General features: G+C 40.3%; 1 protein-coding gene across 4 annotated transcripts in view; it reads right to left on the bottom strand.

Annotated features, from left to right (window-relative positions):
- The window catches only part of LOC128514134 (dnaJ homolog subfamily C member 13-like), a 223,522-nt gene that overhangs the window by 42,839 nt on the left and 153,330 nt on the right, over positions 1–27,353 (bottom strand). For all 4 annotated transcript variants that reach the window (XM_053487837.1, XM_053487839.1, XM_053487836.1 and 1 more), the window contains exons 36-41: positions 16,068–16,146; positions 13,249–13,384; positions 12,575–12,759; positions 12,397–12,471; positions 8,779–8,898; positions 7,815–8,198 (exon numbers count right to left, since the gene is read on the bottom strand). In XM_053487837.1, coding sequence (XP_053343812.1) covers positions 7,815–8,198; positions 8,779–8,898; positions 12,397–12,471; positions 12,575–12,759; positions 13,249–13,384; positions 16,068–16,146 — 979 coding nt within the window. The remainder of the gene's footprint in view (positions 1–7,814; positions 8,199–8,778; positions 8,899–12,396; positions 12,472–12,574; positions 12,760–13,248; positions 13,385–16,067; positions 16,147–27,353) is intronic.

Here is a 27,353-nt window from a genome sequence, read left to right as displayed (position 1 = left end):
CTTTGTGGCATGGTGCAATCTAAACCAGCTACAACTAAACATCATTAAGACCAAAGAGATGGTTATTGACTTTCGTCAGTCCAGGTCTCCTCTGCTACCTGTCTCCACCAAGGAAGTGAATGTTGACAGGGTCAGGTCATACAGATACCTGGGACTACAACTGGACTGGTCAGTAAACACTGACTATCTGTATAAGAAAGGTAAGAGCCAGCTGTTCTTCCTCAGAAGACTAGGATCTTTCAACATCTGTAAAAAGCTCCTGTTGTTGTTTTATCAGTCAGTCATCGCCAGTGTGCTTTTCTACATGGTGGTATGCTGGGGAGGTTGTCTCAAAAACAGGAATGCCGGGCCCCCAGTGTGGCGCAGTGGTAAAGTGCTCACCCTATTATCTGGAGATCGCAATTTTAATTTCAGGGTGATGCCGCAACCTCTTGCAGCCGGTGGCCTAGAGAGAGCTAATTGGCCAAGCTCTCTCAGGGGAGAGGGATGAGAGGCCAATAAGGGGCGTCTGTGAGCTCAGGCAAACGGAAGGAGCGGATAGTGCTGCCCTCCAAGTTTTTTACACCGCACCCAACCACCCAGTTTTCTGTAACCAACAAAGTGTGTTCAGTAAATGACTTTTGTCGCAAAGCTGCTTAACGGACAGACTTAAAAAATGCTTTGTCCCCAGAACCATTCGGCTCTTCAACACCTCACTACAATGACATGGGAATTGTGGACTAGGAGATCTATGCTAGGCTAGTCTGCTATTTACATTTACACACATACAAAATTTCACTGTCACTTTCAAGCTGCTCTTTGCACAATTAATAATAATAATAATAATTCATTTTATTTAAAGGCGCCTTTCTGAACACCCAAGGACACCTTACAGCAAAACATCCAATAAAATAGTAACAATATAAAAATCACATTATAAAATTTACAACATAAATACATCCATCACACATCAAAATAAGAAAAAACAGACCTGCAATTCACACGTAAGCCTCAGTAAAAAAAATACGTTCTAAGACAGGATTTAAAAATATGAAGACTGTCACTGTTCCGTATGTTGGGGAGGGGCAAGTTCCACAACCGTGGTGCCACAAAACTAAAGGTTCTCGCTTCCATTGTACTTAAAAGAATGAGCGGCATACAGAAATGTAATAAATACATAAAAATAATTAACACAAAATACAAAGCAAAAATAAAATTAACCTGCAATTTACCTAGTAAAAATAAATCCAGACAGATAAATGTTTCCGTTTGTGCACGCAGGTGATGTGTGTGTGTGTGCATGAGTAAATCCCCCTTCCCCTTCTCATCTTTTTTTTAATTTATTTTTTTTATAAAAAATTTAGTCCTGTCCAATTATTTTTCCCCGATTTTCTCCCCAATCTAGTCGTGGCCAATTACTCCCCGTCACTAGGAGGCTCCCACACACATCAAGGCTACTACAACCACTCAGTCGGGAGGACGAAAGCTATCCCGTGTTTCCTCCGAACCACGTGACGCGAGCCAACCGCATCTTTTCGAACTGCTCGCTCACGCACCGTTAGGGGCGGAGTAACACACTCGGAGGAAAGCGCTAGCTGTCCTTCCGTGTGCGCGAGCTCACAGACGCCCCTGATTGGCTGTAGAGCCGTGATTAATGTGGGAGCACAAGTACCTCTCATCCCTCCCCCCTGAGAGATCTCGGCCAATCAGCTCTCTCTGTGCCTGTGAGAGGAAAACAGCATCACCCGGGGTTCGAACCAGCGATCTCCGGATGATAGGGCGAGCGCTTTACCACTGCGCCACTCGGAGACCCCCCTTCTCATCTTACACAGTTACCCTTCGTCCACTCTTTTCACACACGCACATACCGAAAACACCGTTATATGAGAAAAATAAACAAGAAATCTCTCTTATAACACTCGATAGAGCGACATACTAACGGAATCACTGCTGTAAAGTAAAAATAAAAAATTAACCTGCACTTTACCCTTGAAAAGAATCGCGACTGTGCAGTGTTTCTGTGTAGAGCAGAGAGAAAGAGCGTGTGTACGTGTGTGAAGGCGAAAGTAGGAGGGGTCTATGTGTGTGTGGCACAGTGTGGCTTGAGCAGAGAGAGAAAATGGATTTTTTGTCCTCTCTAATGAGACTCGCTTTTGCTTTATACGCACGCTATACACACATGCATACAGACACAAAATATGTTTTATGCACACACACGTGGTCACAATGTTATCGTAAACAGTACACACGTACATGGATGTTGATTATACAAGCAAGAGACGCGCACCTAGGTTCCAGCAGGGGAGACAATTACCCATAATTCAGCAGCGCAATAGAAAGAAAAAATGTTCAATCAGTTGTGATCACATGACGCTCAGCGTCAAACTAGAATCGCATGCATGTACATGATACTTGGTACTCGTAAAACCAAGACTTGTTTGTTTCCAAGTCAAAATTTATTAAAAATCTTTGCTGGTGTTGCTTGCAAACCGTGTTACTTGCAATCTGAGGTTTTACTGTATCTTGTACTGTTTTTTCTTGTAGTGTAATTTCTGGTCTGTTCTAACATTACCCTGTTTAGGGACTAGCAGGCCACTCCAAAGGGAGCCGTGAATCTGTCACCTTCCAGCAAAACGCACCATGCTGATAAAGTTCTTTCTCTCTGTGGTGTAAAGCAGTTGGAAACCAGTGGCGGCTGCTAGCTTTTGAAACAGGGGAAGCTCATATTAGGACTTCATCATAAAATTCATTGTTATTTGTACGTAAATTCTGGCTATTTTCCCCTTTCACGAGCTACTTTAATTATATGAACGAACTACCTTTACAATGCTGAAACACTGAGCAAAGTCAAGAAGGCTATAATATGTTTTTTTTTATGGCTAAGTTTATACATAGTTTTATGTTCATCGTAGCACTTCATCTGCAAATCAGCATGGGCAGTGGCGGACTGGCCATCTAGTGGAGTACCGGGAGATTTCCCGGTGGGCCGCTGGCCAGTGTGGACCGACCCAGTCAGTACGCAAATATATAAAAAAATGACGGAAACCATAATATTGCATCTTTTTCCCACTCGAGTGTGTCGATCGCACGGGCGCCGCTGACAAAGAGCGTGTTGTTGCGGGAGAGAGAGGTTGATTTACGACAGCTGTTTAGGGGAATGTAGTCCAGGGCGAAAGATGCATTGTGGGTAATGCAGTCCGGTGTGTGTGAAGTTGAACGCGAATGCGATATGTAAGCTGGGATATAAAGCCTAAGTTTTGTTTTCTTTTCAGTACTTTTTAGTTGGATTTAAGTGCGGGAGCCACCCGAAAATTTGTACTATAACCTGACAATGGGACTGAACTTGAATCTCTGTAGCGCTGATGTATACTTAAGACATGCTGTCAATCAAAAAAGGGGTTCCGCCCTTTAAACAGCTCCTCCAATCATCATGCAGAAGCTCGGAGTCCAGGCCAGCCCACTCCTCGTTTGCTCCTCATTCACCCCCAGAGACGCTGAGCGTCCGTGGGCGGGACATAATCGCAGCGTTTATCCAATGACTGTCTAGTTTCTAAGCACAAAAAAAAAAGTTCAAAGCAGCCGCATTGAAGTCAATAGACGCTGGGCTTCAACGGGGAAATGCATTGTGACGCTACGGGAATGTACGAGAAGAAAATCAAGTCAGCCGACCTGCTATATCTAACTGATTCTGAACGAACTCGTCTTAGAGATGAACGTTTCTAACGCATTTTTTGTCAATAAAATGTTAATACAATAGTACATAATTTAACCATTAATTTTGTGACATTATAGGGGAAGCTGAGCTTCCCTTGCAGTCTTAAAGAAATTCAGACAGCTTTCACCAACCCTGACCTCAAATGGTGCAAATCAGCAAGCTATTGAACAAGGAAGAGACAGTTCACATCATCAGCAACCAAGGAAAGAAACAGTTTCACGTCTCGAACTCAGATGGTGTAAATCTGCAAAGCAACTTGCTTGCACAAGAGAGAAGCATTTTGCATCCCCACCTAAACGGTGTAAGTCAGCACGCAAACCTAGAATGAGGAAGAAGCCAGTTACACAACCCCCTGGCGGTGGCTGACCCCCTGGAATGCATTTTCTGCTTTACCTCTTGGCCCCAGAACAGAGAACATACAGGCTTCATAATGCTAAATCAGTTAAAGTATGCCAGTAGGGCAAATATAAAATTATATGTATGTGCTCATATAGAATGTGTGATATATTTGTGTTGTGTTCAACATGTTTATCTAAACTCAAGATATGGAATATTTGGTATCGCATGAAAGCTCTGTGTAATCAATAAACGTTGATGTGTATGAAAAGTATGTCCTATAAACCGGACTCGTATTTAAATTACTAAAACTACACTGAGGTAGCCTCTCACATGACAGGCCAAACCACAGGTCAATGTATCCACGAAAAGTAGGAACCATGCAGGGCGTGTCTACGCCCACAACCACCTCTGATTGGGACAACCGCCTGTGGGACAAACCCGCGCCATAAGGTCAAAACCCAAGATCAGCCTTACAGGAAATTTGTCATGGGCGTCTAAAGGTAAAGCTCGACCACTTTCTCGGAGCTTGTGCTTCCGCCCTTGCGGGCGTCATCCGCTCTTTATGAACTCTCAACGAGACTTTGTGCCCGAACTCCAAAGTCCTGCAACGTAGAAACCCTCAGAAATAGTTCCAGAACGTCGCCATCGGTAACCACGTAACCTGCTGTGTTTCTGCATTTTTTCCCCCAGTAATCTCCACAAATGTGTTCTGCCTTTCTACCGTTGAATGACAGAGATGGTGACAAAGCGCACATGACTCGGGCTCAGCTAGTGCCTTTCTACATGGGGAATTCCCAAACTGGTAAAGCCAAATAGCGGATTTCTTCTTTGCCGTATTAACTTCCATACTTGTTATAGTTAGCACTGTTAGCATGGTCAAACAGAAATTAACCAAATTGGGATGAAGCTAGTATTCTCACTGACAATGCACCTAAAATCACCGCTCCGCGAGTAGACGACTCACTAACTTAGGCTATTGTCGCTAACACCAAAAAGAACAGTTGATGAACTGGGATGTACCAAAAACATGGGATGTAGAGTTAACTAGCACCAGCTACAAAACTCTTGACAAGAGTCAACCATGGTGGTAATGACTTCATTGGTAGTGCCCTAATGATAGGTGGGAATTGGCACTAAATTAGGGAGAAAATGTGGGGAGAGCAGGACTGAGGGAAAATGCTCTCAGGTACTTGGGATGCTCAGTTGCTCATGGCATGGCTGTTGGAAAATAGAATTCAGTAGATTTATTACCCATCCTAATAAATTTGTGGGTTCAATGTCAATAAATCTTTTTACATTTTGTGGGGGCAAAATCCCTCAGTTTGAAGACACTATCCTTCAACTTGGCTTAAAAATTAATTATGGCAACAAATGTGCTAATTTGCTCTTAGCAAAATGCTCACATTTCTTCTGCAAATGTTACCAGGTCAATACATGTGCAAGCCTTAAAAATAGGGTCTCTCTCCACAAAGACTAATAAATACCAAATAAATAAAATGCACCAATTCACTTACAACATGACAGTAATGACAGGTTGGAGAGCCACTTTTAAACAATATTAATTCCTCATTATATCTAGGTCACGTCTCTAAACCTTTCAAGTTGGTAGTTATTATGCCGCTTCTTAAACAAATCTAATTTGGACGGGAATGAAATAAATTATAGACCGATTTCAAACCCCCCTTTATATCAAAAATATTAGAAAAAGTAGTATCAGCTCAAATATGCACATTCTTGCAGGAAAACATCCTTAAAGAATTTCAGTCAGGTTTTAGGCCCCATCATAGTACAGAAACTGCACTAGTTAAGGTTGCAAACGACTTGATTTTAGCTTCGGACCAAGGCTGCATCTCAACACTAGTCTTGCTTGATCTTAGTGCTGCATTCAACACTATAGTTCATAATATTCTCATGTGATTTTGTAAGCGATCTATAGGTATTCAGCGACAGGCATTAAAATGGTTTAGATCATACCTGTCTGATCGATACCATTTTGTAGATCTAAATGGAAAACTGTCTGGTGTAATGCTAGTGAAATATGGGGTCCCACAAGGGTCAGTTTTAGGACCTCTGCTGTTCTCAATATACATACTTCCCTTATGTATCCCTTATGTAACAATGGATTAGTTTTCATTGTTATGCTGATGATACCCAATTATATATCTCAACAAAACCAGACGAAATACCCAAGTTGTCTAGATTAACTGAGTGTGTCCAGGACATAAAAGATTGGATGACCAATAACTTTCTTTTACTAAACTCAGACAAGACCGAGATATTACTCATCGGCCCAAAAACCAGCACACAACAGCTTTCACAATTCAGCCTGCGTTTAGGATGTACTGTTACTAATAGCTCAACAGTAAAAGACCTGGGTGTAATATTAGACAGTAACTTGTCCTTTGAAAATCATATTTCCAATATCACAAAAACAGCCTTTTTTCACCTTAGAAATATTGCCAAACATAGGAGCATCTTATCCGTATCTGATGCAGAAAAGCTAGTTCATGCATTCATGACCTCCAGACTGGACTATTGTAATGCATTACTAGGTGGTTGTCCTGCATCCTCAATAAACAAGCTTCAGTTACTCCAAAATGCAGCCGCCAGGGTTCTCACTAGATCCAAAAAATATGATCATATAACCCCAATATCATCCCTGCACTGGCTACCTGTTCAGTTTAGAATTAATTATAAAATAGTATTACTTACATACAAGGCTTTAAATGGTTTAGCTCCCCCACATACCTAACCAGTCTTCTGATAGGCTATGATCCACCACGCTACCTAAGATCGCAAAACACTGGACTTCCTGTAATTCCCAGAATTTCAAAATCTACAAAAGGGGGTAGGGCTTTTTACTCTTTAGCTCCCAAGCTTTGGAATAGCCTTCCAGACAGTGTTCGGGGCTCAGACACAGTTTCCCAGTTTAAAAGTAGACTCAAGACTCGCATCTCTTTAATCTGGCATACGCGTAACTCATCCCATGGAGCGTAACTCTCCATTTGTTCTGTACTTTTCTACCCATCCCGAGGCATCTGGAGAACGACAAAGGCATTAGACAGTAGACAAAGGCCAACCCTGCGAGGATCCTGAGGCATCTAGAGAAGGACCAGCTCCAGCTGGATTCTGCTTTATGATGGTTGGAGCCACACATCCTGCTCCTGTGCTCCCAGTGTTTCAGAACCCATCTGCCCTCTGCACCTACTGACTCACCCCTATGCTGAAATGTTAATTTAAAGAATTTCTGTTATATTGTACTTTCAGCTGCATAACACGCATGATGTTATATCATCTCTATCTGTTTGGTTCCCTGTTGAGTCTGGTTCCTCTCAAGGTTTCTTCCTATTGCCATCTCAGGGAGTTTTTCCTTGCCACTGTCGCCATCACCCTTGGCTTGCTTATCAGAGACATTTCATTCATTCATCTCATTATTATTATTTAGACACATTTTTCTTACACATACACAATTTATTATTATTGCTTTTATTATTATATATATTTTATTATTATTTTAATTTATTTATTATTATTTTTTAATGAAATTCTTTCACTTTTGTGAAGCTGCTTTGAGACAATGACCATTGTTAAAAGCGCTATATAAATAAAATTGAATTGAATTGAAATGAATTGAATAATCATTACTCTTGTGAACATCCTACAAATGATAAAATAGATAAATAAATTTATAAATAAATAAAAAATATAGAGAGAGCAGATCAGGACACAAAAATAATAATAATAAAAAAACATTAATTAACCTAATTTCTTTTGTTCCTACCTCGGCAGGTGAGCTGGTGCCTAGTTTACGGGCAATGTATGGCGTGAGCATAGCTGCCAGGCTTTTCCTGACTGCAGGGTTTTCTGGAGGTGGCTCTGGCGCAACCCCATTCTGCTTTGTTCCATCAACATCTCCTCCAGCACTATAGCCTCCAAGGCGGCCAAGAGCCAGGAGACTGAGTTTTGCAAGGCTGTTGGCCACATGCTGCTGATTGGTTTCCTGGCTGGCCTGGACCCCACTCTCCTCCAATGTGAAGTCATAACTGAAGAGGTTAAGAAGCAGTGGCCAGAGTGCACCAGCTTGATACACACGTGTCTGAAGAAAGAAGTCTACAGAGAACGAGCTTACACTCTCCACAGCTAGGGAGGCCAGACGAGGAAGAGTCTGGGGAAAAAGTATAATAACCTTTAGGGCCATTATTGTTTGTTACAGACGCTCATGGTTTTGGTATTAAATGATATGACACAATGTGTGTATTGTTTTATCCCTAATATATAGATAGATACATGTACACATACTACTAGTGCCTATGAATTAAGAACACACAGGTCAAGATTCAGTGCAGGTCTGACATTATTGTAGCTAACATTTTGTAAGTTAAAGTGTAAACGTTTTTTATTTTAATATGCAAGGTGAGAGATGGTGATTCGAATTAAATATTTTTGGAGTTACTTATTTGTAAAACTGGAACAGTTTGTCCTGGGAGACAAACAAGAGACACAAAGCAAAAATGGCCTGTGACTTCCTGAACATGAACTAATAAAGTATGACAAAAAGTTACTAATAAAAAACTAGTTTAGACTATTGACTTTCTTTAAGCTTGATCCTGTTTGAATAAATTTCAGTGGTAAATCCGGGTAAACACATTATGTCTACACTATTCAGTCCGAGAGGTATAAAAAAATCTTCAAGCACAAATTCTGATAAGAAAAGCAAACGCAGATAAAAAGAAACGTTTACTCACCTTGCCATAGTAAAGTATGTGACAAACATTTCTGATAATATTTGGAAGCTCAATGATTTTCTCTCTGCATTCCTCAAACTGAGCTGCTACACTGAAGCACCTACAGATGTGGCCACACACCTGTGAACCAAAAAAACTCCATAAATGTTCCAGAAGAGCTCTTTTAAACAGCACATAAGACAATATTATGCATAGTGAGTACATTTCTTAATTATCATGCACATACAGTGGTTACTCAAAGGGAATGTCTATTACTGCCGTGCACTCTGTCGTGGCCAAACGGCAACAGCCAAAATAAATCAGTCGCAATTCAAAGTAATTTGTAAAATGAATGCCAGGTGGCGCAAAGAGGCATTTAGCAAAACGGCTGCAATTAATTTTGTTTAGACAGACTCTCTGTTTCTATCTGTCTATTGTTATTATTAAAGAAAACAGCACAAACAACAGCTCAAGGACGTGTAAAAACTATTTTTATTTTTAATTGTAAAAAAGTCAATTTTGGAATCATAAGCTCAGTGGTCCGAGCACAACGTAATAATTTTTGTATGATCAAATTACTCGTGGGTTGAAAACATGAAGCGCTTCAGTTTCAAATAATCATTCAACGCTGAACCAGCAAAAGAACATGAAATTAATCATCAAAAAATAATATTCATGTGCTTTTTGCTGTTTTTGTCCAACATTGAACAATTATTTAATTATTAATAATTAAAGCTGCTCACATCTCACGCGCTTTCACTTTTAAAAAATGCAGTGTTTAATCAGCAAGTATATGCCGCCCCTCTTTATGAGAGATGAATATTGAAACAAAGCTGCTTGTGTGTGAATGGCTGAAATGTCGTTATGAATAAGCCTTTTAGTGGATGTAAAATGTTTGCGTGAACCAGTGGTTGATTTAAGAGATTTATAAGAGATTTCTCTTTCCCAGAAATACAACAAACACACATTAATGTGTTAAATAAGCGCCGTCTTTGAGGAGCTGTGTGAAACACACGCCAATGTGAGCTGCTTTATTTCAGTCATAATATACTAACATATTTGCTGTGTAGTGGACCGCGTGCGCACAACCTCTCGCGGGTGAGCCTTTCTCTGAATACGCTGTTTTAACGGGAGTGGGGCTAAGAAACACCACACCGGCAAAAGTAGACTAATGATTATGAATGCGTCGGGAAAAATCACTCTGGCTATTTTAATAATTCATTGATGTGGAGTTTCGGTTCATTTTCTGACACGCTTAAGTTCACTGAAACAAAATAGCGCTGTATCCCTGTTAGCTTTTATTATTTCACAAAATCATAACGTTTTGTCTTCATTGTGCATGCACTCACATAAAAGTAGAGTCTTATACAGGCTATGTATCCTATATGGTTTTATTATATAGTTTTTTTCCCCCATTAATCTAACAACAGCTGTGGCTTACCCACTTTTCCTGATGCACACCCAGAGTTTTCTGGCTCTGCGAGTGTTACACATGATAAAATGTAAAGGCTTACTGTGTTAACATTTACTTTGCCTAAATTCGATGGAACTAAGAAACGCCTATATTTATTTAAAATTCTAAATTTATACTGTAATTTTAGTACTGTAATTGTAAATTAGTTTAACGTTTCACTTGTATTTTATAAGGTTTTGCCGGCGGTGGTACAGCGCACCGGGGGGTTGCTGGGATGTTAAAATGTAATTTGTTAAAATGTTTTCATTATTTATTAAAGAACATTATGATGATCATAGCAGCCTACTGCATTCAATTCTTATAATAATGCAAAAACATCGACATCTGCTGACGCAGTAGCACGTCCTGACAATGTTAGAATTTTTATGGTCATTTAGTTTTGTTTATTTTAGTTTATAAATCTACTACAAAATTAAAGAACAAAATATTAGATGACAAAAAAACTTACAGTACATATGTAGATTTTCTAATTATACATGATAAAATCTAAAGGCCCACTGTGTTAACGTTTACTTTGCTTAAATTCGATCAAGGAGCTGCGGCCATTAATCCGTGAGAGAATGAACTGATGCCTGAGGCGTCAGTCTATAGTTATATAGCGCCACTCAGTGGTAAAAGTCAGCAAACGCACAAGCCAAATGCTGCCAACGTGAGGCGTGGCGGTAAAACCAAAATACCACATAACTAGCATCTGTAGTACTCATTTTATTTCTAATTTATTAGGAGAGCCCTCTTGTTCTTCTGAGGATTTTTATTCTTTGCACTATGGCATCATAGCTATTACATCATCGTCATTGCTATGATAGTGCTGATGTCTGAAAGTGTTGTCATACAGTTCTAAGCGTATTGGTATGCCCCCCTTTTCCAGCTTTACCCCACATGCATGTGCCCACTATACCTACTTTCTTTCTTGTATGTCCGGGTGGCGATGGCATTGGGTGCTTGGGCATGCTCATTGTTGCTTGCAATTATATTTTAATCATTTTGCTGGAAGTCGTAAGCACATCCACAGAACAGACTGTGCTGTCTGGGGCTTTTGGGGGGTCTTAACATGCTCAGACGCACAAATTAAAAGTTGATTGAGTTGAACAACTTTCACATTGCATGTCATGAGCTCCAATTAACAGGAAATCAGTTATTTCGGATTGCTTGCAAGACGCACCCAAAGGAATTGAATACACTCTTCCTAGGGACAAAACCAGGCCTATATGATCTTGAGACATTGAGGATGCAAAATAGGGGAAAGGGATTTTTGATATACTAAACAGGTCAGCCGTGATGATGCCTTAAACTTATGCTGAGTGGTAAATAACTTTGTGTGAGACATTATATTGAGTAACATCATATTTAGTGACATCATAGCGTGATGCTTTTTTCCAGCATCCGCAGCTTTTTGGAGGTCTTAACTTAAATATCCTCATATTCTATTCCTATTTTATTTACAGTCACACATTACAAATGTAACACACACCTCTCTCTTACACACACATGCACAAACACACTCATATATTACACACAAACACACACTAACAAGTCATATATCTCGCACACACATCACAAACACATTCACTCATCACACACAGACTGACACACCTAGGCGCACACACCCCTCTCTCATACACTAACACTCATGTCTCTCGCACACACTAATAATACTAATAATAACAATAGTAATAATACATTTAAATTATATACAGTAAAACAAGAAAAAATTGATAACAGATATAACATTGAGTAGTAAGACAAAATGCACTCACATGACACATACAAACACAGCCAGGCGATGGCGTGAGGTGCTATATATTTTTTTTTCTTTTCCCCTTCATTCAGGGCTTTTTGGGGGTCTTAACATTCTCAGAAACAAAAAGGTTGAAATCTGCTGCCATTAAGATGCCTGAGAGTTTGGGCCCCAGGCGTGGCCCAGTGCATTCACACAAGATTTTGCTGCATAGCACATAGACACTTGCATGTATGCATGTGAACCTCGGTGCACTTCTAAAGTTCATTGAGCTAAACAATTTTCACTATTTTCACCCCCCCCCCTGGAATTTGATATACTCCTCTAAGGAGATTTATATGATTTTGACCAAACAGCGTTCAATATAATCTCAAGACACTCATGATGAATTATGAAGTTTCTTTACTTAAAATTGAGTGCCTCATACCTGTACTGCCATGTCCTCCATTTTGCTGGAAGCCGTAAGCACATCCACACAGCGTGACAGTGCTTCAAGTAAGATCTGTAAGGAAACACATACCCATTATGTTAACTTGGTCAGACACACAACTCCAGCAAACTATTTTAGAATTAATTTTAATAATTATAATAAAAAAGTTTCAGACTTCAATGCCATTTTCTCGTCGCAGTTCTTCAGCATTGAGTGCTGAGCAGTTGACTGTATGAAAGGTGAGCTCAGATGCTGATGGTAAGAGTGGAGAGACTTTGGAGAAAAGCTGCTTATCATTGGTCTCCATGGTAATGGTTTTAATAAGCATGGGGTAGCCTGCATATTTATATGGCTCCAGTTCTGAAAGAGAGAGTCATTCCATTTATTCTATTTTCTGTCTATTTCTTTTTATTAATCCCACCTATGCATTAAAAGTATGAAGACCAAAGTATTAACTTACATCTATGTTCAATGCAATAAAGGCATCATTTCATTCAACTATTCAGGTACATAAATATTTAAACAATGACGAACAATAATACCAAATATTATGAATAATATACAATGAGCTCAAAGGTAAGAAAATGTCACAGAAATCTAACTTTACTTTAATCTAACTAACTTTTTCGGTCATATATTTTGTGAACAGTTTTTTGCAAAACTTCTTAATGGAATTACATTTCACATTACACATCACATTTATTTCCATATTTACACTGTAGTTTAACATCCAGTATGTTAAAAACTACAATACATGTTAATGAAAGAACAAACATAAATAAAACACTTTATGATTAGGTGTTTGCAAAATAACGAATGTTAGGATATAAAAATGTCTTACATACGTACCTTGCTTGTGTCGGTTGAAGAGAATGCTCTGGGCTTTGAGGATAAGGATGATGTTTTCAGGGTCCGGACCGTCTATGAGTCTTGTAGATTTAGTGCACAGAAACTCATATGCTTTGTTCACCTTTTCAAATGTGTCCTGTACGCACAAATATGTGCTTGCACAGTTATGAACACAGAAGATGTGTTTTCTACTGCTACTATATGGCTAGACCTTTACTATTAAAATACACTGCCTGGCAAAAAGGTCAAATCAATGGCCTGCATCAAGCAAACAATGCTGGAACTGGGTTAACTGCAAGTTAAAAAAAAGAATGAAAGAGCACTTACTATAAGTGCTTAGGGAAGCTGCATTGTAAAAAGAAACAGCAGCAGAAATCAGTGCTATGTTAAATAGTTTAAGTACAAAAAATTTCACACTCACTCAGAGGTGTGGACTCGAGTCATGTGACTTGGACTCGAGTCATGAATTTGATGACTTTAGACTCGACTTGACAAAATATAAAAAGACTTGCAACTCGACTTGGACTTTAACATAAATAACTCGGACTTTCACTTGGACTTGCGCCTATTGACTTGTAAAGACTTGCTACTTCCCATAAAAAGCCCAAAGATAAAAAGTATGTGAACGCGGACCGCTCTATCTCTGTTTATGTGTCTGTGCGCGTGTGTGTGACAGAGCGCATGCGCGCATTCGGCACGACATCCAATCAAAGTACGGTAGATTCTTTTGATTCGACAGCGTCCAACACGTGACAACAACGTGCACGCGCCAGTTCGCGAAATGATACCGAAGGTAGTTTTGTTTGGCTATAAAACATTGTCTATATGCGCGGACCACTGAGCTTCTACAGAACGCAGTAAAGGCCAAAAAGGAAATTGTTAGCGTTTTTTAATCCTCTGACGAACTCTAGCCATCAGGATGTGTTTCCCTCGTTATCTTGGACATATTTAGAATGATGAACCTCGGCTGAGTCACTTGTAGGCTGTAAACATGTCAGTACATGCGTTGCATTGTTTATATTTAATCACTGGTATACACTACCCATGATTTGCTGATTTCTTTCATATGCAGTTTGGGTTTATTCAAATAATGTGACCTAGTGAATTGACATCACACGGATGAAATGCTAATTATCTCGCATAATAATAATAATAATAATTATTATTATATAATATTTAATTATAATAATGCTTATTATTAATATTATAATATATAATATTTAATTATAATATAATAATAATTATTATTATTAATAATAATTTATATATAATAATAATTATTACTATTATTATTAATGTCTTGAGACTGTATCTGACGGGTCTCTATTTGTGCATTATGGTTTTGCTGAAAAGGCATATTTGATATGAAATATCAGACAAAATACTGGCATGTTTACAGCCTACAGGTGACTTAGCCGAGGTTCATCATTCTAAATATGTCCAAGATAACAAGGGAAACACATCCTGATGGCTAGAGTTCGTCAGGGATTAAAAAAACACTAACTGTCCTTTTTATTCTTTACCGCGCTCTATAGAATCTCAGTGGTCCGCGCATAACCCTTCGCGGGCGAGCCTTCTCCTAAATGCGCGTTCCCTGTGGCCTTTTCACGGGGGTGGGGCTAAAAAAACGCATCCTGATGGGGGAACCAACTTCGACACAGCACCGGATTGTTTGTATGAGGTAGCCTACGTGAGTGTATCACACAAGGTAGAGAGCAAAGTTCTTTAATGTTATGTGAAGAAAACAACGTTATTGTTTGTATGAAGTAGCCTACTTCATTGAGAATATGTGCTACCATTTTACATTGCTACTAGCATTTACTAACATTTGTATTTTTATGTATCTGAGCAATGTTCTTTCATAAAAAAAGATTTGTTTAATAAATACAGATCTTACAACCATACATAATCTGTATACATTTTATTTTTCTGCTAAAAAGACTTGAAAAGACTCGAAAGTCAAACCGTAGGACTTTGGACTTGACTTGAGACTTGTTGGCTTTGACTTGGGACTTGACTCGGGACTTGCCTGTCTTGACTCGGGACTTGACTCGGGACTTGAGGGCAATGAATTGAGACTTACTCGTGACTTGCCAAACAATGACTTTGTCCCACCTCTGCACTCACTATATACCAAAAACTCTCAGGATTCTGACTAAACTGCTATGTGGCTATAAGAAAACAATTGTTGGTGGGTGTAATGAGAAAAAATGTATTAATTTGCAAAGGCGCATAAAAAATAGAATAGAAAATGATCATGGGGGCTGATGAGGCCAGATAGACCAAACCCCAGAGAAATGGGTATTCCAGGGTAACAAGGAAACCGTATGAAGCAATGCACCCATCAAGCATACTGTTCACTGTACAAGCCTCTGGAGACAGTGTAATGATCTACAATTGCTTTAGTTGGTCAAGTCTAGGCTCAGCAATGTTATGTGGCAAAAAAAGAAAAAACTAAATTCCTGAATGCAGTAAATTACTATTTGAATAAATAACTAAATGACCAGATCTTCCCATCAGTAGATTTTTTTTTCCTTCTCTGATGGCAAGGGCATATTTCTGGATTCAAATCATAAAAGAGCAGATCTGGGAGCATGAGGAATAATTTTTACATATCAACTGACCACCACATTGTGTACAGCAATCAAAGCTAAAGCAGTCAGATGAAATGCAACTTTTTTGGCCAGGCAGTGTTTTTCATTTGTAATAAAATATCTGGCAGTACTATATTTCTTGTGTGTATATGCAAGCATGTTTATAGAAAAACAATCTTTTTAAAAATCTTTGAGAATATATGGGAAGGATATATGTGCACCTACCCTGCCCTCTGGATTTTTGTCTGGATGATATTTTTGAGCCAATCTGAAATATGCTTTCCTGATTTTGCTCTCCTCATGCCTGTTAATGACACACAGACCAATTAGCGTACATTAATCAACAATTAATCAACTATTGTTTTTACCTTAATTTAATAGCCTTCAGGAAAAAAATGCACATATACCAAGGCTGTCAGTGGATTGTCAGGGGTTTGTTCTATATTGTTGGGAAAGAACAGTGTTACCATATACATCAACAAAATGCCTTTCCTCCATTTGTAGCGGTTAAAGCAGAAAAATGTATATGCCAATTATCATAAATTAAATGTGCTGTATTTTACTGATGATTGGTTCATATGTGAAAATCCAGATAAAACCTTTATAGCTCTGGTCTTTGCTGACAGAATGTTGACAGAATGACAGTCCATAGTAGTTACCCAATTGGAATGGTTATTACCGTCGCGCTCATCACCGTGTAAAAAGTCAGCGACCAAAATAAATCAGTTGCATTTCAAAGTCATTCGTAAAATGGCAGTCAGATGGCGCAAAGTGAAATTTTCGCTCGTTGCAGTAAATGCAATAGTGACTGTTATATAACGTATCTCTGTATCTGTTTATTGTTATTTAAGTTCTGGATTATTTCAGGTACTTTAAACACATTGTTGGGTTGCTCATGGTGGCTCATATGAGATGTAGTTTACAAATGAACACCTGGTTGGGTTATTTTCACCCAACAACTGGTTTATCCATTATTCTTTCGTTTCTCCAAATATCAGCCTGCAAAATGTTAGAAATATTACTGTGGGGCCTATATATAATATATATATTACTGTTATTGTGTCACAGGTGTAGTTTTAAGAGTTGTTTAGGCAGGAATGCATGTGTATACAGCTCAAAACCTCCATCAGTTATTAAAGATAGTGTCTATTTAGAAAAAATATATATTTCAAATTAAATTTGTTAATTTAATTAAAATAAGGTTTGGGCTCAGGACTTCAATTCGGCATCCTCCTCTTTAATTTATTTCGTAGTCACATGAAGTTTTCCAGAGCGCACCGGCAGAAGTAGACTAATGATTATGAATGTGTCGGGGAAAACAGCAAGCAGACTGACTCTGACCATTTAAAAAAACGTTTGCATTCATTTTCTGACGTGCTCAAGTTCACCAAAAACAATGCAGAACAGTGCACCTTATTTGCTTTCAAACATTTACAAAATCATTAAGTTTTTTCGTTATTGTGAGTGCGCTTAAATAAAAGTTGAGTCTTATAAAGGCCATGTAGTCTTATATAGTTTTATTATATAATTTTTGCACATTAATCTGACAAATGTTTTTTCAGCCTGTCACGGCGTGCGCCCGAATCAATATCGCTCCTCGCTCACTAGTTAGGCTGTCACTAGTTCAGACATGCAAAAGAGCGGGGCCGCGGAATTAGGCACGGCTGGTGAGCTATTGTTGCTAATGATCCCGATCTTTACACCGCGCTATAAAATACTCAGGGTTTGTTGGGTTACAGTGGATTTTACTACGCGCTGTGTATGCGACGCGCGTGCAACAAACGGGGCAAATGGAACGCGCCCCAGGGACTTTAAAGGAGCGAGAGGTGGGAGGGCGAGCGGACAGATGGCCGTCGCACTCTCACCGCGTAGTAAAATCCACTGTAACCCAACAAACCCCAAGTATTTTATAGCGCGGGGTGCAAGCCCTGGAGCAAGGATAGCTCACCAGCCGTGCCTTATGTCGTCATGCCATGTGGGCATTATAAGATTTGCATTGAAAACTTCTAACTAAAAAGTGTCAGCTGGCACGCCTAAAAATTAGACGCAGGTTAATTTTTTTTATAGTCTAAATAAAAATCCTCCGCTTTAATTTCCTATAGTCTAATCAGCGCTCAACCGCATGCATAGTTTTCCCGAGCGCAAGAATTTTTTTTGTGCTAAATAATATTTATGCAGTATAATCAGGGCCTCTTATTTTTTATTAATCCTGGGTTGTTGTTCTTTTAGTGTCACTGTGTGTGCTTTACAATGCCAGACAACATTCAAATACAAATTATTTACCCTCCCCAGGTGTGAATTAGCTGTTCTCACCTATACATTCAGAGAAACTGAAATGCACCTATCCCCACTTTAAAAACCTCTTGAATCTGAGGCTGACTTTCAGTGATTTAAATTTGTGTAATTTTAATCTTCTGAATTCTAGATTCTAAAGTTGACACTGTTACCTTTTTTAATCCTTGGAATGGACGAACTTGAGATTTTCCTTATGATAGCATAAATTGCACTGTTTTTAATCAGTCTATACACAATAATATTCTTTGGTATTTTTATTTTAAAAAACGGGTATGGGGGCTATCTTGGTTTATTAATCCTTGTGCCTCGTTTAGGTTTAGTATTCAGTGCGCATCTGTTATATTACAACTATATTATAACACTCAGAAATACCTTTTATTGGGGGTTAAGTGACTGATGTGCCTAACATTTTTCAGCTGAGCCTTTGTTTCACTGAAGAATCAACGACCGCGACACCCCTCTCTCTCTCACACACACAAAGAGCAGACCAAATCATTAGCACGTCCCTCCCCCGAACAGCGCAGCCATTTACTTTCTATCCATTTACTTACATCTGAACTGAGTCATTAACATAAGTCACTGATCAATAGCTCATCATATCAAATTATTCATACAGATGTAACTGTTTTACATGAAAATTTACAGGCTTATTACTGAATGATTCACTCCGACAGAGCCATGAGATCAATGGCAGCTGGAACATTTAAAACAGATGCAGGATTATTTTTTATAATCTAAATAAAAATGCTTTTCTAAACGTGGGCTATTGTTATTTACTTACAGTTTTGTAAATTCGTTTAATGTTTAACTTGTATTTCATAAGGGTTTACCAGCGATGGTACAGCGTAACAGTAACTTCCTGTTTTCGTATCGTTGCCGCGAAGGTTTCGCATTTGTATTAGCATTTAATTATATTGCTTTTTCGTTTATACAATAATAATATTAATAGCAATTAGTTTTTACATCTTCATACTATTTGGCCTCGCCTTTTTTCCCCGTTTTTTTGCGCTTTTTGGAGAACGCGCGAGTTTCTTCTTCTAAGAACAACAAACGGAATTCAGCTCAAAACAACTAAAACTCCAACTCAGGTACAATATAATGCATAATATTCAGCTTGTTCAGTGTGTGGAGTGCAGGATGTTTAGACATTTTTCCTCCGTCGTTAGTGGTAATTTTACTTGTGATAGGTGTGTGTTAGTGAGCACTCTGACGGAGAAGATATCAGCGTCAGAGGAGCGCATCCAGTTTTTAGAGAAGGTTAGAGAGTGTGAGAGCAGCGTTATTCCTGTAGCGGACAGTCTGGATGCCACAGGCGGAGATAACAAGCCCCTGACTCCGGCATTAGAGCCCCCACAGCGGGGCGAGCGGGTAACGACTCGGCGGCCTACTCATTCAGCCAAAGCTAACGCTAAGGCTAGCCCCATGAAGCACACCTCTTCTGCGCTTCACGTGTCCAACAGGGTTGCTCTCCTCAGTGATGCACCTGCTGAGAAACCTGAAAGAGCTCTGGTTATAGGAGACTCTATACTGAGACAGGTAAAATTAGCCAGGCCTTTAGGGGCGTCAGCGGCAGTGGTTAGGTGTATCCCGGGAGCCAGAGCACTGGACATAGCAGGTAATCTTAGGGCTCTAGGACAGCACAGGTTCTCCAAGATAGTGGTACATGCTGGAGCGAACGATATACGCGAAGAATAACTTTTTTAGAGGTGTTTAAATTAGCGAAGGCGATGTCCGATGAAGTAGTATGCTCTGGTCCCATCCCAATGAGACGTGGCGACATAGGTTACAGCAGGTTATGGTCGCTGAACCGCTGGATATCCAGGTGGTGCTCTGAAAACAACGTGGGCTTCTAATTATTGGAAGATAATTGGAAGACCTTTGAGGGCAAAACTGGTGTTCACCCCACTCGGGAAGGTGCTGCTCTCATTTCCTGTGGTATAGCTCAGAGTCTCAAAAGAGGCCTAGTTAATTGGTGACAATCCAGAGCCCAGGCCAGCGAGCAGACAGACAGGCTAAACCAACCGTCTGCTAGCTGCATAGAGTCGTCACTCAGGGTTCACTGTATTGAGACTGTGTCTGTTCCCTGAGTTAAGCAAAAATGTAGAAAGACCCAGAAAGTCTGTTTTAGTCATTTAATTAACATAGATACCACAAACTCGGATCATACTGAATGTGCAGCCTGCACCTCTGATCTGAAGCTAGGACTGTTAAATATTAGATCTCTCGCATCTAAAGCAGTTATAGTTAATGAAATTATCACGGATCAGGAATTTGATATACTCTGTTTGACAGAAACTTGGACTAAACAGGATGGGTATGTAGCTCTAAATGAAGCTAATCCTCCTGAATACAGCTACATACACCAGCCTCGGTTAACTTCGCAGTTATTCACAATGATAATTTGACTATTATACAAAAACACGGACACAAATTTTATTTATTTAAAGTTCTCTATAGTAACATAAGTGTAGCTACAAATATTAAGTCAGCTCAGTCGATTCCACTAATTGTCATTTACAGACCTCCAGGGCCGTACTCTGAATTTCTTAGTGAACTTGCAGATTTCCTCTCAAACCTTGTCGTTTTTGTAGACAAGGCGTTAATTGCTGAAGATTTTAATATTCATTTTAAGAATCCAGAAGACCCTGTGCGTAAAGCATTAATGTCCATACTGGACTCGGTAGGAGTAAATCAGTGTGTAGTAGGACCTCTCATAAAGCAGGTCACACTTTAGATTTAATAATATTCTTCGGATTAAGTATGTACGTGCATGTTATTCACAAGTTCTGACGCGTGTCTTTTGTTATACAGTGTCACTGACGACTCCAGGCGTTTCGTTGATTTCTTTGTCTCTTGTTTATTTTTAACATTAAAGTACAACGGTTGTTACAGTTTCTTGCATAAATCCACTGTACTGTAGTCACGACAAGTCGCTTGCTGTGTTCTGTAGCTTCGATAGATTACAGTTACAACTCATTTTACTGTATTCCTTTTAGTTCACTGTCTCACCGGTCAAAAGCTTGGTCACACCTTTCTGTATCCTTCCGTGTCTTAACAACAACTAACAAGGGGTAGCTCAGTGGTTAAGGCATTGCACTACGATTCGGAAGATCCCAGGTTCAAACCCCACAACCACCAAGTTGCCACTGTTGGGCCCTTGAGCAAGGCCCTTAACCCTCAACTGCTCAGATGTGTAACAAGATAAAAATATAAGTCGCTCTGGATAAGATATTAGGTTAAAATTTGAATTAACTTTCTTAACACTTTAAAGATTCGTTAATGGTTTAACTTAAGGTATTCATATCGTTGCGTACCAAATGAAAGGAACATGACTACTTTATAAGGTAATTAACAGCCCATTTCACATATGAGGCACAGCTTATCAATGGGTCTTTCCAGGGTACTGGTTTTAGTTTTGACCAGCACACGTCTCACAAGTCCCTTTTTATTAGGGAACACTTTCGTGATCCCTCCGACGACCCATGAGTTTCTTGGAGAAGACTCGTCAATTATTAGGACTACGTCTCCGATCGTAAGGTTTTTTCTCACTTGAGACCATTTTTGGCGCTCCTGAAGCAAGGGCAGGTATTCACACACCCATCGCTTCCAGAATAAGTTGGCAAGGTATTGAATTTGCTTCCACTTGCAACATGCATAAATGTCCTCTTTTTTAAAAAGTCCAGGAGGCAAGTTTGGCTGTTTTTTCATCAGCAGCAGGTGGTTAGGTGTCAGGGGCTCCAGGTCTGTGGGATCGTCTGTAGCAGTGGTAAGGGGACGGTCATTCATTATAGCTTCCACCTCACACAGGAATGTATGCAAGCTCTCATTGTTTAGTGTTTGTTCTTTTAGTACGGACCTCAAGATTTTTTTAACTGATCTTATCTGCCTTTCCCATATTCCACCGAAGTGAGACCCAGCAGGAGGATTAAATATCCATTGTATCCCCTTTTGCATGAGGACGCCTTAAATTTTTGACTGATTCCACTGTTGGATAGCTTTACACAATTCAGTCTCAGCACCTATAAAGTTTGTTCCATTATCACTTCTCATAACTGACACCTGGCCTCTTCTGCACATGATGCGTCGAATAGCATTTAAGCAGGAGTCTGTATCTAATGACTGCGCAACTTCAATGTGCACGGCTCTTGTTGTTAGACAAGTAAACAATATGCCATATCTTTTAACATTACTTCTACCCCGTTTGACCTCGAAGGGTCCAAAATAGTCTACCCCTACGTTAGTGAACGGTGGGTGATCTGGTTTTATTCTATCACGTGGCAGTTCTGACATTTTTTGTTCACTAGTCTTTGCTCTGATCTTTCTGCATGTCACGCAACTGGATAGAAACCTTCTTACAAGGGAATTCACAGTCGGAATCCAGTATTTCTGCCGCAATTTTGAAAGCATATCATTCCTTCCACAATGTCCGACCTGTTCGTGAATGTCTCTTAAGATTAAAGTTGTGATGTGCGAGTCTTTGGGTATAATGACTGGGTGTTTTACATGCTCAGGCATTGCAGACCTACCAAGACGTCCTCCGACTCTTAGCACTCCATCCTGCAGTACTGGGTCTAGTTTGGAGAGACAACTGTTTCTTTTTTACGGATGCATTACCCTTTTGTAACATGGAAATTTCGTCTTTGAATTTTTGGTTTTGAACGAACTTAATGACTTAATTTTCTGCCATTGTTAGAGACTTATGGTTTTCTGTTATTGAGTTGTTTGCCTGTCCCTTAATCTTTTTTGTTCTCTGTTTAAGCATGTCCTTAACGCAAAGAATCCAGGCAACGGATCTTTTCAGCTTGTACCAGTCAGAGTGATAGTTAATCAATTTACTCACGGCATCTGTGCTCTCTGTAGTCTTTTCGAGATTCACTGAGGCTGAATGTTTAATCTCAATGTCATCCTCTTTCGTCGACAGATCGTGAATGTTTTCAGGCCATTTACTCTCTGTTTTTTTGAGAAAGGAGGGACCATGGATCCAATTGTTGTTTGTCATGAATTTTTTACAGGAAACTCCTCTGGAAGCAGCGTCAGCTGGGTTTTTTGAAGTGTTGACGTACCTCCACTGCTGTGGCTTGGTTGACTCTCGTATGATGGAAATTCTGATATCGACGAAGGTTTTAAAGCAAAGTTTTTCATTGACAATGTATCTCAACACAGTTGTACTGTCGGTCCAAAACACAGAGTCCAGCAGTTCTATTTCCAGTTGACCTTTCAACATTTTGTCGTTGTTTACAGCAACCACTGCCGCTGTCAATTCCATTTGGGGGATAGTAGTTTGTTTTAAGGGCGCTACGCGAGAATTTCCCATCACGAATGCACAGTGTGTGAGTCCATCAGCATTTACTAACCTAAAATATGAGACAACTCCATATCCCATTTCACTTGCATCTGAGAAGTGGTGAAGTTGTGCTGTAGTTGTAACTCCAAAGTCAACTGGTTTTACGCATCTTGCTACATAAAACTCAATTTGTCAAAACGACAATTGATGCAACTCTTGTAGGAGCCTCCATGTTTTTATAAATTGTTCGGGAATGTCATTGTCCCAAGCTAGTCTTTCTTTACACAACTGCTGCATTAAGATCTTAGCTGGCAGTATGACTGGTGCAAGAAAGCCTAAGGGGTCATAAATTAAACTAGTGACTGACAAGATTCCTCTTCTAGTCACAGGTCGCTCTTGTAAACTAATCTTAAACTTGAGCGTGTCTGAATTAATACACCACAACACCCCTAGAGCTCTCTCAACAGGGAGTGCGTCTTTACTCAAATCTAAGTCCCTTATGTCTTTGATTCTTTCACTCTCAGGGATGGAAGTTAGTAATGTACGACTATTACTTGCCCACTTGGTGAGGTAAAACCCTCTACTTTTGCACAGTTTGGTGAGATTACTATGTAGCGCAACTGCTTGATTGTGACTAGAAACAGACTTCAAGCAGTAAGTCTACATAAAACTTTTATATGGTCTACATAAAAGTTTTTAAGTAGTGTGTTGACTGCCTCGGCAGATGCATTGCTGCGGTTTTCCTCTGCTGTTTTCCTAAGGGCGAAGTTAGCTACACTTGGAGATGATTTTGCACCAAACGACCATTTTATACTCGACCAAGTCCTGACTCACGTCTCCATTCGGCCACCATAGGAAACGCAACAACTCTGTGTCCTTTTCCGGAACTCTAACCTGATAGTACATGGCTTCCACATCTGCCATCATGGCAACTTTCTCTTGTCTAAAGCGTGTGAGCACCCTAATGAGTGAGTTTGTCAGGTCGGGTCCCTGTAGAAGCTCGCTATTTAATGATATTCCCTGATAGCTGGCAGCACAGTCAAAGACTACCCTTAGCTTTTTCTTTTGAGGATGGTATACACCATGGTGAGGTATATACCACACTTGCCCGTCTTGTCAACTTGGGTGAGGTGTAGGGACCTTGACTGCATGACCCTTTTCAAAGGTTTGAATACTCTTCATGAAAGGAGCGGTTATTCTTAAACTTCCGTTTGAGGTTCAGTGTGCGCTGCATGGCTGTGCTTCAGTTGTTGGGCATTTGAGTAGCTGCTTTCTTAAGTGGTAGGCCAATGTAGAAGTGATTGTCAGTGAACTGCAGGGAGTTAGCTACATAGTCTAAAAACTGATAGTCCTCTTGTGACAACTCAGCTTTGTCATGACAGTTCCGTTCAGTACAATCGTGGTTGTACTGTTGTATCAGCATTTGTTCTACACTTTCGATGTAGACTCTGTTGACAGCAACGCTCGCTTGCTCATTATCACACGTGCCTTCCTCGACCAACTCTCGAAGAGGTCCATTTATGGTCCATCCAAGAGCGGTCTTTACTGCATATGGCGCAGTGTGCCTGCTGTTAATTACTCGCCATGGTTCTAGGAGCCTATGCTCTTTGTTACCTATGAGAATTTTAACTCTAGCATTAATCTGAGGCAATTTTACTTCGCTGGGGTATGGCCACTTATCAATGTCGTGCTGTTGTGGAATGTTTTCCACTGAGACTTCTGTGTGAACACTTTGGGGAGTTCGACAAAAGGGTTTTCTTCCAGACCACTAACCTCTAAGTCAGTAAGCACGTAACTTCCTACTTGTTTCCTCGCATTCATGGTGCTTAACATGATGTCAATTTTTTTACCTTGTACGTTCAATCGCCTTGCTAATGACTCGGTACAAAAAGTAACAGAACTACCTGGGTCCATAAAGGCGTACACTTCTACTGTCTTATTACCTTTCTTGGACTTTATTTTAACAGGTACAATGGGGAGAACACAATCATCTCCAGCCCCGGTGCACCCGCTTGTCTCATGACTCACTGTAACGGGCGGTGTTCTAACTGGTTCAGTTTCGTCAGCCTTTACGATCGCTTGAGCTGTGTTTTGTGCTGCGATGTGTAGCATGGGAGGATGTTTCCTTAAGCACAACTGACATGTAATTTTCTTTGTGCAGTCTTTGCTTAGGTGTCCTTTTACTAAACATCCAAAGCAGAATCCATTCCTTTTCAAAAAGTCCAATTTGTCCTTATATGTCTTATCATTAAACTGGTAGCATTCATCTAGGGTATGATCTTTCACACAGAATGCACAAGGTTTAGTGAAGGCACTGATAATTGATGCACCACTACTCTTTACTGTAATTAAGTCTTTATGATTTTTACCAACCTGTTTTACAACGGTTGCAAAACTGCTACCACTTTTTCCTTACGTTTTTTGCTTGAGCCCTGATGGAGATTTGTTGCAGTGTTTTTTATCACTAGTTGAAACGTTCAGGTCGCTGAAAAGTGGGTTGGACATTGCCGTTGCTTCTTGCTCTACGAACTCCATCAACCGCACAAACTTGGCTCTTGTTTGAGTGCGCCTTTCATGCTTGTATGCGTGGTTCCTCCATCGTTCACGCAGTTTGTAGGGCAGTTTTGAGACTAATCTCTATCTAGCTCATCCATGTAGTCGATGCTTGACATAGTATTGTGACAGTTTATCAGGAACAGGGAGAATGTGGTCAGCGACTTCCCGTCCTCTGACTTCATTTCCGGCCAGTTGAGTGCCTTTTGCATCAGCATTGTAGCGATTATTTGTCCATTTCCAAACTTGTCATGTAACAGTCTCATAGCTTCTGCATAACCGCGATGTTCTGGCATTAGCTGGCAGCTTTTCACAACGTCCCTAGGCTGTCCTCTAATATACTGCTCAAGAAAGAACAGCCTGTCCAGATTGCTATCAGTTTTGGTTTCGATGACATGTTTAAAGGCTCTTACAAAGGACGTGAACTCAAGAGGGTCACCATCGAATGAAGAAACGCCACGCGGAGGAAAGGAAAGTTGCCTCTGACTCTTCGCAAACATTTCTGTAAGATCTGCCTGAAGTGGCATCCTACCCTGAGGCTCCACTATGTCAGTGTTGTAAAGTGAGTGTTCGTTGCCTTGGGTAGGCCGTTCCATTAGGGTGCTTGACATTATGGGTTTGGCACTCACGGGCATGCTTAAGTGGGTTGCTCGGAGGCGTGATGGCAGTTCGAGGTATTCCGTTGCCGAACTGTGGTCGTAGTGGTCGTTGTGCTCCGGTTCGGGGGGGCATGCACCACTCGTTTCGACGACCACGCTCCGTCTCGCAGGATGTTGTTTTTTACGGTCCTGGTAAGAATTTAGTTCAGCATCGGCTATTGCAAGCGCCATTTCCATTTCCAGCCTTTCCTTTCGTGCCTTTAATTGTGCTTCCTCCAGTTCCAGCGCCTGCCGATCTCTCAAGGTTGCTGCTTTAGCCAGGAAAGCTGCTCTGTTGGCTTCTGCCTTTTTTATTCGAGCTTCAAATGCTGCTGACGTTAAGGACCTCTTGGATGCCACTGACGTTACGCTTCCGTGCCTTTGGGGGGCGGGCATCTTGCGCTCCAGCATTGACACACTGTCATTTGGCGAAACTCCATCGTCAACTGTTTGGGGCAACTTAAAGCGATTACTAGTTTCCACAATCCACGACTTCACTTTTACCATGAATTCTATGCAGCGTGTCAATCTAGGGTAATACCAGTGGTGCTGATCGGTTTCACGCTCTTCATCCTTTGCGCACGATCGCACTTTTACATTGCTTTCAATAAAGTCATTTAGCAGCCCTTCGTATTGGCGGCGCTTGGCTTTAACGTCATGCAAATTACAAGCATTATCCATAAGCGCCTCTAGTTCGTTGTATAATACAGTCAATTGACTCCACTTGCCGTCTCTGGCGTT

This window comes from Clarias gariepinus, chromosome 26 (assembly GCF_024256425.1).
Source record: "Clarias gariepinus isolate MV-2021 ecotype Netherlands chromosome 26, CGAR_prim_01v2, whole genome shotgun sequence".
Classification (NCBI taxonomy): domain Eukaryota; kingdom Metazoa; phylum Chordata; class Actinopteri; order Siluriformes; family Clariidae; genus Clarias; species Clarias gariepinus.
The sequence above is the reverse complement of the archived record's forward strand: the minus strand, read 5'-3'. Positions and strand labels throughout refer to the sequence as shown.